General features: G+C 47.1%; 1 protein-coding gene across 1 annotated transcript in view; it reads left to right on the forward strand.

The window, feature by feature from the left end:
- Window positions 1-14,374, forward strand: part of LOC112045524 (carnitine O-palmitoyltransferase 1, liver isoform) — a 35,664-nt gene that overhangs the window by 16,398 nt on the left and 4,892 nt on the right. Inside the window, exons 9-16 of the mRNA XM_052890925.1 lie at window positions 369-547; window positions 4,164-4,297; window positions 5,548-5,573; window positions 8,377-8,439; window positions 9,777-10,156; window positions 12,781-12,986; window positions 13,448-13,646; window positions 14,030-14,190. Coding sequence (XP_052746885.1) covers window positions 369-547; window positions 4,164-4,297; window positions 5,548-5,573; window positions 8,377-8,439; window positions 9,777-10,156; window positions 12,781-12,986; window positions 13,448-13,646; window positions 14,030-14,190 — 1,348 coding nt within the window. The remainder of the gene's footprint in view (window positions 1-368; window positions 548-4,163; window positions 4,298-5,547; window positions 5,574-8,376; window positions 8,440-9,776; window positions 10,157-12,780; window positions 12,987-13,447; window positions 13,647-14,029; window positions 14,191-14,374) is intronic.

Consider the following 14,374-nt stretch of genomic DNA (forward strand, 5'->3'; position numbering starts at 1 on the left):
CCAACGCCGCCCTGTCCCTTTGACTGTGATAGAAAAGGTGGCCTGATTCTAGTGTCTGGGTGTCCTTCCACTCTCTGCGGACTTCGCACAACCCTAAAATATTCCATTTTACGTTATCCAGTTCAGCCTTTGACTGTTATGCTTTCGTCGAGCATTAAAGTCCGTCCATTTTACGTTGCCGAGGTCAGTCGTTTTCGATAGCGTGTCGTCACCCGGAGATTCTTAACGTCCCCCGCCCCGCTATCCCTTTGGCCGCCGCCGTAGCCGGGAGAAGGGGAGCCGCCGGGAACTCGTTGGGTTACAATTAGGAACGAGAATCAGTTGTACATAAATAAATAAAAATGATCGATATCGTCGCGGCCGGTCAGCCAGCTGCAGCAGATCCTGAGCGACGAGGCGGAGGCGGCGCCGGGCGAGGTGCGGCTCGCGGCGCTGACGGCGGGCGAGCGCTCGCACTGGGCGCACGTGCGGCAGACCATGTTCCAGCGCGGACACAACCGCACGTCGCTGCACTGCATCGAGCGGGCCGCCTTCCACGTGTCGCTGGGTGAGTGAGTCCTCGGCTGCGGCAGATCCTGAGCGACGAGCGCTCGCACTGGGCGCACGTGCGGCAGACCATGTTCCAGCGCGGACACAACCGCACGTCGCTGCACTGCATCGAGCGGGCCGCCTTCCACGTGTCGCTGGGTGAGTGAGTCCTCGGCTGCGGCAGATCCTGAGCGACGAGCGCTCGCACTGGGCGCACGTGCGGCAGACCATGTTCCAGCGCGGACACAACCGCACGTCGCTGCACTGCATCGAGCGGGCCGCCTTCCACGTGTCGCTGGGTGAGTGAGTCCTCGGCTGCGGCAGATCCTGAGCGACGAGCGCTCGCACTGGGCGCACGTGCGGCAGACCATGTTCCAGCGCGGACACAACCGCACGTCGCTGCACTGCATCGAGCGGGCCGCCTTCCACGTGTCGCTGGGTGAGTGAGTCCTCGGCTGCGGCAGATCCTGAGCGACGAGCGCTCGCACTGGGCGCACGTGCGGCAGACCATGTTCCAGCGCGGACACAACCGCACGTCGCTGCACTGCATCGAGCGGGCCGCCTTCCACGTGTCGCTGGGTGAGTGAGTCCTCGGCTGCGGCAGATCCTGAGCGACGAGCGCTCGCACTGGGCGCACGTGCGGCAGACCATGTTCCAGCGCGGACACAACCGCACGTCGCTGCACTGCATCGAGCGGGCCGCCTTCCACGTGTCGCTGGGTGAGTGAGTCCTCGGCTGCGGCAGATCCTGAGCGACGAGCGCTCGCACTGGGCGCACGTGCGGCAGACCATGTTCCAGCGCGGACACAACCGCACGTCGCTGCACTGCATCGAGCGGGCCGCCTTCCACGTGTCGCTGGGTGAGTGAGTCCTCGGCTGCGGCAGATCCTGAGCGACGAGCGCTCGCACTGGGCGCACGTGCGGCAGACCATGTTCCAGCGCGGACACAACCGCACGTCGCTGCACTGCATCGAGCGGGCCGCCTTCCACGTGTCGCTGGGTGAGTGAGTCCTCGGCTGCGGCAGATCCTGAGCGACGAGCGCTCGCACTGGGCGCACGTGCGGCAGACCATGTTCCAGCGCGGACACAACCGCACGTCGCTGCACTGCATCGAGCGGGCCGCCTTCCACGTGTCGCTGGGTGAGTGAGTCCTCGGCTGCGGCAGATCCTGAGCGACGAGCGCTCGCACTGGGCGCACGTGCGGCAGACCATGTTCCAGCGCGGACACAACCGCACGTCGCTGCACTGCATCGAGCGGGCCGCCTTCCACGTGTCGCTGGGTGAGTGAGTCCTCGGCTGCGGCAGATCCTGAGCGACGAGCGCTCGCACTGGGCGCACGTGACCAAGACCATGTTCAAATTTGTTCAATGTTTTCAATTGCACTTTGACAAATATTTTTCTATGTAATGTTGATGTGATTGATTAATTTAAAAAATAAAAAAAGAACGTGCATGTTTCCTATTGCGCAAAAAGTCCTTCCGCTTTGAGCGTTCCAGTGTGACTGATGAAATAAAATTTAAAATGTTTATGGTATTGCATTTTGTTTGTTTGAGGCGGGGCTTAAAATAGGTTCAATAACTTCATTACCAAACAAAATTAAACAGGAAGTTTAATTATTTTATTTCGCAAGCGTTTGAAGTAGCTCGAGGTCGCATTGACCTCAACATTGACCTCAAGCTACTTCACACGCTTAACATATGTTGGGCGGCTCACAGACGGTGAAACAAGCCCCGTGTACAAAAGGAAATTCCTTGTAGTTTTGCTTTAATTCTTTTTTTTTTGTGTTCAGTTACATCTATCAGTGATCAGTCGCTTGACTATAAACTGAATTTTTCATAGCAGATCATGTTTCTAGTTAAAGGTCACTCCATTAAGCGACTCTCCGTGTTGTGGTCCTTTTCCATCCACAGTGGATCGCTATAGCCTTTTGGTCTAACCAGGCGTGATAAGCAATTTGGCAAGACTATTTGTGTGTTCTTGTAGTCTGCTTTTGTTCTTTGTTATTTCTTCCTTGATAGTCGGCATTTCAAGATACTCATGCATGTCTGCTGTTTTGGTGAACCAGGGGGCGTTTAGTATTGTGCGGAATACTAGGTTTTGGTATCTCTGGAGTATTTCAATATTGGAGTGACTGGCTGTGCCCCACAGCTCCAAGCCATACGTCCAGATCGGCTTTAGAACACTTTTGTACACGAGTAACTTGTTGTTGAGTGACAGTCTAGAGTGGCGGCCGAGTAACCACATTAAGGATGTAGTGCGAATACGGAGCTCCTCTCTCTTCTTTTTATGTGAGCCTGCCAGGTCTGCCTCCTATCTAGATGAAAACCTAGATATTTAGCTTCGTTGCTCTGTGGTAGAGTCTCTTTACCAAGTTTTATCTCTGGGCAGTTTTCGGGTCTAAGTGTAAAAGTGACGTGAGTAGATTTGGATGCACTGGCTTTGACTCTCCAAATTCGCATCCACTGGTCTATGTCATCTAGGTGGTTCTGAAGCTTTTGTGATGCCACTTTGGGATTTGTTTTGTGTACTACTTAGCGCCGCAGTGTCATCAGCGAACGTTGCTGTGAGGATACCTGGCATATCAGGCAAGTCAGCAGTATACAGGGTATAGGTCCCAACACTGATACTTGCGGGACACCTGCTTTGATTTCGTAAAACTTAGAGCTGTCTTCGCCCTCCACGACTTGAGATATTCTGTCTTCCAAGTAAGATTTAAGCAGGGTGTAAATGTTGTGTGGGAAGTCCATTTTTATTTTATATATAGGTCTTTATGCCACACTCTGTCAAAAGCTTGTTGAACGTCTAAAAAGGCCGCCGAGCAATATTCTTTCTTTTCGAGAGACTGTCTTATTTTATTGACCACTCTATGTACTTGCTCGACAGTCGAGTGACCTTCCCTAAATCCAAATTGGTGGTCTGGTGTGCGAGCTTCCTTTGATATGTGCGTTTTTAATCGTTGCAGAAGTAAATTTTCCAACAGCTTCGACAACAAAGGTAGGAGACTGATAGGTCTGTATGATGATACTAAGAAGTGATCTTTTCCAGGTCTTGGAATCATGATTATTTGTGATATTTTCCATATCTGTGGATAGTACGACAATCTAAGTATACCATTAAAGAGAGTTGTAAGAAAGACAATAGCTTTTTTTGGGAGATTTTTAAGGACTTCTGCGGTTATTAAATCAAAGCCTGGTGCTTTTCTATTTTCGAGATGTTTTATAGCTCTCAAAACTTCGGCCGTAGTAAAACTTTTGACAGGAGGACTCAGTTGAGTTGTTCAGTTGCTTTAATTCTATTTTTATTTATTCGTTGTTCGGTCTTCTCCTTTCATCTCAAAACTTGTAATCAGTGTCTCGAGTGTATTATTTTCTTTTGTTTTCAACCTAATTGAATACGTTGCAAATAGATGTGACCAATAAGTGGGTCTGTAACATTACTGTACTGCTCGTATCTATATTGTATTTGAGAGTTGTTGTGTTGTTGTTGTGTTGTTGTTGTGTTGTTGACCTGTTGGTACCCTAATAAAATAAAATACAATATATGATTGTTTGCTCAGCAACGGATTAATTGATAGACAACTGTTTTTGCACTTTTCACATGTTGTTCAGATATAAAAAATGGATGCACGGTTTGCAGATTGTATGGCGTACGGGTTCGACGAGAGCGACGTGTCGCGGCTGGACGAGTACGGGCGCGTGTTGCTGCACGGCGCGGGCCACGACCGCTGGTTCGACAAGTCCTTCAACCTGTGCTTCAGCACCGACGGCTCCGTGAGTGGATATGTACACATAGAGCGGTGCCCCATCAGTGCGTTGCGTTGCGTTGCGTTGCGTCACGTCGTTCGACGAGAGCGACGTTCGCGGCTGGACGAGTACGGGCGCGTGTTGCTGCACGGCGCGGGCCACGACCGCTGGTTCGACAAGTCCTTCAACCTGTGCTTCAGCACCGACGGCTCCGTGAGTGGATATGTACACATAGAGCGGTGCCCCATCAGTGCGTTGCGTTGCGTTGCGTCACGTCGTTCGACGAGAGCGACGTGTCGCGGCTGGACGAGTACGGGCGCGTGTTGCTGCACGGCGCGGGCCACGACCGCTGGTTCGACAAGTCCTTCAACCTGTGCTTCAGCACCGACGGCTCCGTGAGTGGATATGTACACATAGAGCGGTGCCCCATCAGTGCGTTGCGTTGCGTTGCGTTGCGTCACGTCGTTCGACGAGAGCGACGTTCGCGGCTGGACGAGTACGGGCGCGTGTTGCTGCACGGCGCGGGCCACGACCGCTGGTTCGACAAGTCCTTCAACCTGTGCTTCAGCACCGACGGCTCCGTGAGTGGATATGTACACATAGAGCGGTGCCCCATCAGTGCGTTGCGTTGCGTTGCGTCACGTCGTTCGACGAGAGCGACGTGTCGCGGCTGGACGAGTACGGGCGCGTGTTGCTGCACGGCGCGGGCCACGACCGCTGGTTCGACAAGTCCTTCAACCTGTGCTTCAGCACCGACGGCTCCGTGAGTGGATATGTACACATAGAGCGGTGCCCCATCAGTGCGTTGCGTTGCGTTGCGTTGCGTCACGTCGTTCGACGAGAGCGACGTTCGCGGCTGGACGAGTACGGGCGCGTGTTGCTGCACGGCGCGGGCCACGACCGCTGGTTCGACAAGTCCTTCAACCTGTGCTTCAGCACCGACGGCTCCGTGAGTGGATATGTACACATAGAGCGGTGCCCCATCAGTGCGTTGCGTTGCGTTACGACGCTGTCGGCTATGATGATCTATATAACAACTGCTTCATGACGTCACGATCACCTTACAAAACCTTAACCAAAACATTACATTACCTGTACACCTGAGCATTGACAAAAATATTACTTAACAATTAGTTTGACGTTTAGTTCATCACGGAACATTGTATGTCACAAAATGGACGTCAGCGTTTTTGGCGCTTGAAAAATTTGATAAGACATGATTTTTTTAATTCAGGTTTTTAAGAAATCCTTATTAATTCTATATAATTTCGTTACAGGTCGGCTTCAACACTGAACACACGTGGTGAGTATATCATACTACACACGCACGCACGCACACATACACTGCTGCAAAGAAAATTGTGCTTTTTCCTTTAAAACACTATTCTACCTATCATATTATTATATCACATTATATTACACTAGTCGAAGCCCCCGCGGTTTCAACCGCGTACATTCCGTTCCCGTGAGAGTACGGGGGTTCAGTTTAACCTATGACATTCACCAGTAACGTGGCTTTGTAGTGGAGAAAGATAGTTAACACGCGGATCGAACGAAGGTGACGTGTTCCTGAGCGCACTCCTCAATAAATCCTGACACTGAAACACCGACAGACAGACAATTTTTCAACAATGATTGCAATTTTGCATTAGTTAGCGCCTCGTCACCGATGAGCCTTCTAGCTCGGCGATCCACCGAGTCTATAGCAGCAAGCTGATATTTGGCTGACCCATCCCATAAATGGAGCAGTACTCCGTGCACGAACGAACCTGAGCTTTGTGAAGGTTAAGTAGCCGTTCCGGCGTGAAGTTGCTTCACCTTATTTAGGATATCGAGCTTTTTCAGTTGTTTCTGAAGAAGTTGAGCTTGGACGATATTGTAATACCCAAAAGCTCAATACTGTCGGTGATAGGAACCGATTTATTCCGGAAAGTAGGAGTAAGCTGGATTCGCAGTGAATTAACACGCCTGCGTTTTGGGAGTATTACATTTTACTAGATTGGCGTCTCCCCAGTCCCCTTGTTTAAGGTTACATTGATACGTTCTACCAATGTCTCTCTTTGCTCAAGGGTCTCAGCCCTACTAGCGCAGGGATTGGACAATGGACATATATCTATCCGTTACAGTGCTGTCGTCGGCATACCCAAATAAACCTGGTTCAATCAGGTCATTTATGTGCAGCAGGAAAAGTGTAGCGGAGAGAACTGATCCCTGAGGAACTCCGGCATTGATTGCCATTGGATCAGACGAGCTGCCGTCTACGACAACTCGAAATGATCGTTCGCTCAGGAAATCTGAAATCGTATCGGCTTGAGGGTATCACGTAGGCAGGAAGCTTACTTAGAAGGCCATCATGCCAGACCCGGTCAAAAGCCTTCGAGACGTCTAGTGAAACAGCAAGCGCTTCACCATGCTACTCAATGGCTTCATCCCAGATGTAAATGTCACACACTAGAAGATCACCTATCGAAAGGTCGCGACGAAAACCGTACTGATGGTCCGAAAGGAGATCCTTTTTAGGGTTCCGAACGTACGTAGTACAAAAACGTAACCCTTATAATCCGCCTCGCGCACATTTTGTGACGAGCACACAAGATGGAAAATTGAAAAAAAAAACTTTCACTAACTTTATCGTGTGATACATCAAATGATAGGTCTTGATAAGAAGATTTCAAAAATATTTTTTTTGGAATTAAAATAAAATTACCTTTTAAGTTATTTAAACAAATAGACGAAAATTGACCATGCCCTTTTTCTCCGAAACTACTGTATCTAAAATTTTGAGAAAAAAAAAGAAATAAGCTTTTTACTTGAACAGTTCTGGAAAATTTTGAAAGTATGATATTTTTTAATATGAAGGTCACTTTGGGGGGCAAGATGGAAAATTCAAAAAAATTTTTGTTCAATCTGCATCATGTGATACATCAAATGGAATGTCTTAATGAGAGGATTTTAAAAATATTTTTATTGTAATTTTGGAATAGATAGTTACCAAGTTATTCAAGAAAATAGACCGTTCCCCCCCCCCTTTTCTCCGAAACTACCAAACCTAAAATTTAAAAAAAAAATCAGAAGTTAGCTTTCTACTTGAAGATTTACGGAAAACCTCAGAAATATGAAATTTTCGAATATGAAGGTTTTCTTCTGGGGGGCAAGATGGAAAACACAAAAAAAAAGTTCTTACTGCATCATGTGACAAATAAAACGCAAAAACTTATTATGAGGATCTCAAATATATTTTTTTTGTAATTTTAAAATGAATAATTTCCAAGTTATTTTTTTAAAAAACGACGAAAATTACCGATACGACGATAATAATGACCGTTCGGAACGTTCGGAACCCTCGTGACGCGAGTTCTACTCGCACTTGTCCGGTTTTTTTGGTACTGGTTGTACATTAGCAACCATCCAAGCCTTCGGAACCTGAGCAGACTTCAGGGAGAGACGGAACCGGCGTTACAACAGGAGACAACTCGGGGGCACATGTCTTCAGTGAAATGCTGGTATTCCACCAGGACCACTGGCCTCATTCACATCCAAGCTGCGGAGCACCTTCAAAACTTCACATTGGCGTAAGCGAATATTTGTCTCTCATAGCAGTGTCGCAAGATGGTAGCGGTGTGTGGTGGTTTTGAGGTGAAAGCCAGCGGTCCATCCGGTTTCAGCAAGGGCAGAAGAGAAAGATGGCAGTAGTTCGTTTCGCGAGACACCAAAAAGCTTTGCTAAGCTGTGGATAAGAAGCTAATTTGGCTGCAATGCCGTTGTTGCGGTAGAAACGAGCTTTCTTTAGAACCTTCTTGTAGGACTTGGTAGCTAAGTTGCTGTCTTCAATTTATATATTTATATATAAGTATATCTGCAAAGATATATATATTTATTTGATATTAAACAGGTTCCCCAACCATTTTATTATCTACAAAACATGTTTTCAGTTTTCTTATGAATTTCTTATTCTATTCCTTTGTCTAGCGCCTCTAGGTCACTCAGTCCAAATTTAATTTTTTAAATTGATCCAGTAGTTTCAGAGCGTACTCAATTCAAACAAACAATCAGATCAAATAAAACAAAAGTATAAATAAGTGTGTGATGCGAATGACTCGTTCCAGGGCGGACGCGCCGGTGATGGGCCATCTGTGGGAGTACGTCATGTGGTCAGAGCTGGAGTATGGGTGAGTTGACTTATTGTATACTGGCGGACACGTCGGTGACCATCTGTGGGAGTACGTCATGTGGTCAGAGCTGGAGTATGGGTGAGTTGACTTATTGTATACTGGCGGACACGTCGGTGATGGACCATCTGTGGGAGTACGTCATGTGGTCAGAGCTGGAGTATGGGTGAGTTGACTTATTGTATACTGGCGGACACGTCGGTGATGGACCATCTGTGGGAGTACGTCATGTGGTCAGAGCTGGAGTATGGGTGAGTTGACTTATTGTATACTGGCGGACACGTCGGTGATGGACCATCTGTGGGAGTACGTCATGTGGTCAGAGCTGGAGTATGGGGATGGTGTTATCAATATGTGGAATAAAACTTAATTTAGTATCAATACCTACACCCAAATCTCTTACATAATGTAAACTTTCAATGTTATAAGTATTAATTTTATAAACAAACTGAAAGTTTTTATGGAAAGAAACACAAAGGTATTTCTTATGATTCAATGAGATTTTGTTAGTTAAGCACCACTGAGTTAAACGATTGAGGTCTTCCTGTAAAAGATCTGAGTCATTTGTAGACCTAATGGCACTAAAGGCTTTTAGATCGTCAGCGTATAGAAGGACTTCAGAATTTATAAAACAGTTTACAAAGTCATTAATAAAAATATTAAAAAATATCCGTCCAAGTAAGGACCCCTGAGGGACACCAGAGTAAGCCGTAAAAGTCTTTGATGATTCAAATCCACCTAACACCACTCGCATATGCCTATGTGATAGGTGCGATGTAAACCACTTCAGGATATTACCGATAGAACCATAAGCATTTAATTTATTAATAAGAACATTATGATCTACTACATCAAAAGCTTTGGAGAAATCCGTGTATAGACTATCTACCTGTATGTTTCTGTCTACGTGAGTAGACAGATAGTCAACGTATGTTACTAGATTAGACAATGTGGATGTGGATGTGATAGGGCTTGATTAGCCCATATACTCGCATTGATATCACTATTATTTCTTATGCGATTTTTTTTCATTTTTACGTCGTGATACGTGACTACGTGATAGATAAAAGGAAAATAATAAAAAACAAACTTCATTACATATTTTTCAAGTTTTTCGATCGATATCTCTTTAAGCTAGCTAATATTGTTTTTAAGTTTGAAATTTCTATCTGCCAAATCTGTCTGTCTAAAAAATAAATAAAGTTTACTCATCGGGCGCAATTGAACTACCGAGGCAAACTGTTTGCAATGTGTAAATTTGAGTATTTTGTCATTCCGAATCATTTATTTGTTATCCCAAATAAATAACAGATGAGGGTATACATTCCTCGCCACAGGTACGACTCGGAGGGCGACGCGCGCGGGGAGGTGAGCGCGCCGCCGCCGCCGCCCGTGCGCCTGGCGTGGGAGCTGTCGGCGCCGCTGCTGGCGGCGGTGGACGCGTCGCACGGCGTGGCCGACGCGCTGCTGCGCGACCTCGACCTGCGCATACTCATGTTCACCGACTACGGCAAAGGTCAGTACATCGCTCGCCACAGGCACGACTCGGAGGGCGACGCGCGCGGGGAGGTGAGCGCGCCGCCGCCGCCGCCCGTGCGCCTGGCGTGGGAGCTGTCGGCGCCGCTGCTGGCGGCGGTGGACGCGTCGCACGGCGTGGCCGACGCGCTGCTGCGCGACCTCGACCTGCGCATACTCATGTTCACCGACTACGGCAAAGGTCAGTACATCGCTCGCCACAGGCACGACTCGCACACTCGTGTTCACCGGCAAAGGTCAGCACGACTGCATTGCGCACGCTCGACTCGTGCACTGAGCCGGCTGCCGGTGAATGCGTCACGTAAAGCGTAAACACGACGCAACGCAACACGACGCAACGCGTCGTTATCGCTCTAATGTGCACTCGGAGGACTACAATTTTGTATTTGCAATACAAACGATAATAAAGTAAACGAAATTAAATTGAATTTAAAAAGCCAATTTTTCTTGGCCATTTTGAATCTGAAAATTATCAAACTGTATACTATTCTACTAGTCAAGTCCTTTCAATTTGATGTCCATGTTGAGGAAATAGCGAAAAATCGTTTAATCCACCATTTTGTGACGGCGGTCATCTTTGATTGAAATTCATCAAAAAAGTAACTAAAAACACTCCCAACTAATTCACCTTTCAAACAAAAACAAAGTCAGTCGGTGCGTTTGGGAGCTGTGATGCCATAAACACACTGATATACTTGCGCGATTACCGAGCTGCGGTGCGATGACAGTGACATAGGCTCCGTGTTAAAAGTGTACTTCAAATTATAAAACTGCAAGTTTATGCTTATTTTCAAGACATACGTATAGAACTCTGGACAATACACAAGTGAAAGTGTTATTAGCGTCATTCGACGGCTAAATCAGTGAAAAAGTGCAAAAACAAACGCTTTATAGTCGCCAACGAAAATTTAGTAAACAAAACACTGTACTCGAATAACTTGCGAAAATAAAGTTATTAGATAATGTTTTCCTGTGTCTGGCGTGTAATCGTGCTAATAAACAATAACATAAAGTGAAACTACAGTATTGTAAATTAAAAAAAAAAACTTAATTTAAATTAGAGCCTTTAAATACAGAAGCACTTAAAGATGGAACGCCCTCGTCCAAAAACCTTTCTAGAAATTATGTACAGCTTACACCAGTCGACATAAAAAATGCAGTAAATAAAATTAAACGAGGCAAGTCACCAGGTCACGACAATTTGAGTATTGAGCACATAGTGTGCGCAGGTAATGGTCTATACTCAAAGCTATGTTCTTTATTTAATTTGTGTCTAAGATATTCATATTTACCATTGACCTTATGAAAACGATAGTTATACCTATTGTTAGGAATAAAACGGGTAATTTGAGCGCTACTAGTAACTACCGGCCTATCCTTAGGTACTGTAATAGCATTATTGCATGCGGCTCAGGTGCCAAGCGAAATAGTAGGTCTGTTGAGATACTGGTATGGTGGCCAGATTAACCATGTAAGGTGGGGTGAAACACTGTCTAGTGGGTTTAGACTAGACTGTGGTGTTCGCCAAGGTGGCTTAACCTCCCCGGATCTCTTCAATGTGTACATAAACGATCTGATAGGAGAGCTGAGAAGCACTAAGATTGGTTGCCATCTCGAAAACGTTTGTGTAAACAATCTTAGCTATTAGCCCTTCAATCAGAGGGCTAAGAAAATTCCTTTCAATCTGCGGTCGTTATGCTAACGACCACGGGTTGAAATACAAAGTCTTAAATCTGAAATGATAGTCTTTAGATCTGGAAGAGGTCCGGAGAGGGTGCCTCAGGTTTATTTGAATGGTTCTGCAGTTCGGGAAGTGAAGCAATTTAAATATTTGGGTCATGTCCTCACGGGTGATCTTGAGGATGACTTAGACATAGAAAGAGAGAAAAGGGCGCTTTCGGTTCGGAGCAACATGCTTGCTCGTAGATTTTTCAAATGTAGTGTGGACGTGAAAATGATGAAAATGGAAAAACAAATGGAAGCGTTCGATGAAAATCCTTAGAAAAGAAAATAATAACCTAAAAAACAAAGTCACAATTTTGGAACAAAAAATAACATTCTTGGAAAAGGAAAAACGCAGGAATAATTTAGTAATTTTCGGCATCGAAGAAAAGGGAAAGACAGAAATAGAGTTAGTGATTTATGTTAAGATTAGATTATGTTAAGAAAATTATAGTGGAATCGGGAACGCACTTTGATAGCCAAGAAATAAGTTACATCAAACGAATTGGAACACAATCTGATAAAAATCGTCCAGTGATAATATCTCTAACTACAAATGATTTTGAGAAACAAGCGTAACCTTCCCACAAATGTATATATCAAAAAGGACTTTCCCAAGGAAATTCTGGAAATACGCAAACAATTACAACCAAAAGTGGAAGCAGAAAGCGAAAATGGAAACATAGAATTTATAAAATAAGACAAACTAATTGTAAAAAAACCAGGGACCACCATTTGCGAAAATAGGAAGAGACAGATTTCAGGATCGCCAATCACTCCATCTCAGAAAAAACTCAATAGTAACAATACTGCAAATACATAGGCAAGGGAAGTAATCAAACCAAGCATTCTTTCATATGTACTTATAATTTTAAATTCTTTGTAATGTATTTATTAGCTACTGTTTATATTTCGGGAAATAAAAGGCTTTATTATTTATTATTATTATACTTTCGCGCAGACAATAAATACTCAACCAACCGTAAAAGCCCCGATGTAATACTCGTGAAGTTGATCGCATACGAACGGGTAATTCAGCACTTCCTCGAAACGTGGAAGCTAACGTCTGTTGTGTCCGAGCAGGGTTCATGAAGAGCTGCCGCATCTCGCCCGACGCGTTCATCCAGATGATCCTGCAGCTGTCGTACCGGCGCGCGGCGGGCCGCTTCTGCCTCACGTACGAGGCGTCCATGACGCGCCTGTACCGCGAGGGCCGCACCGAGACCGTGCGCTCGTGCACGCTGGAGAGCGTCGCCTGGGTGCAGGCCATGCAGGACCCCGCCTCTTCCGTGAGTTGTGTGACTCTCCGCTTGCGCCTCACGTGCGAGGCGTCCGTGACGCGCCTGTACCGCGAGGGCCGCACCGAGATCGTGCGCTCGTGCACGCTGGAGAGCGTCGCCTGGGTGCAGGCCATGCAGGACCCCGCCTCTTCCGTGAGTTGTGTGACTCTCCGCTTGCGCCTCACGTGCGAGGCCCGAGACTAGAGAGCTGTGAATGCGGATGCAGAAATCAGGGATACCATACCCACTGTGCCCTAAACTTAACTTTAAAAAACGATACATAAAATTAAAAGTGGAGTATATCGTATAATTTAGATCCAGCTCGATTATGGTGCGCAATTTTTCACAAATCGGTTCCTATTGTGGCAACATTATGAATCAGTTCATCACGTTGTTACATGTCGTAGCGACAAGACAGTCGCGGTGTTACGGCAGACAGTCGCATCGCAATGATACATTCGGTGTCGCAGGTGGAAGAGCGCGTGAAGCTGCTGCGAGTGGCCGCCGCGCGCCACCAGCTCGGCTACCAGGACGCCATGGCCGGCAGAGGCATCGACCGACACCTGTTCTGCCTCTACGTCGTCTCCAAATACCTCGAACTGGAGTCGCCCTTCCTCCAGGAGGTGTTCAACGAGCCCTGGCGCCTGTCCACCAGCCAGACGCCGCACGGTAACGTACCGCACAGTGTACTCTGGCTGTCCCTCGCGGTCTCGCGCGGCTCCCTTTCCTGCGACGACATCGGACTCAGCTCGCGATCGCTCGGACTGAATCCGCTGGTCATCACGGACACCTCGGCGAACAACTGAAGACTCGGACCGTCAGTGGGTGACGCCTACTTCTACTCTGCGCATGTTTGAGACCCGAGTAGACCTACGAACCGCCAAACTATCACCACATACGTGCCCGCTCTATGCTGGGCTCGGCTCACGTAGGACGCGATGACTCCTGCGGCCGACGCAGTCTGCTGTCTGCGAGCTGACGGGTTCTGTACATGTTTTATAACAATTCAACTGAATCAAGAAGATCACCTACGACTCTGTTCTAACCCGCAGGTCAAACGAGCTTGCTGGACCTCAAGAAGTATCCCAAGTGCGTGAGCGCGGGCGGCGGCTTCGGCCCCGTGGCGGACGACGGCTACGGCGTGTCGTACATCATCGCGGGCGAGGACACGCTGTTCTTCCACGTGTCCAGCAAACTCAACTGCCCCGTCACGGTACGTGCTGCGTGTGCTTCTCTCCTCCTCCGAACTCTTCGGCCCCGTGGCGGCGGCCGTTTGTCTGTGGAATGCGTTTATTTTTTTATTTAATTTTTATTGAGTTGCGAATAGAGCGAGATTTGAAGACATGGGACATCCTTTACGGTGTAATACCTTTGCCTTTTTCTCATGTGAAAAAAAT

Source organism: Bicyclus anynana, chromosome Z (genome assembly GCF_947172395.1).
Source record: "Bicyclus anynana chromosome Z, ilBicAnyn1.1, whole genome shotgun sequence".
Taxonomy (NCBI): Eukaryota; Metazoa; Arthropoda; class Insecta; order Lepidoptera; family Nymphalidae; genus Bicyclus; species Bicyclus anynana.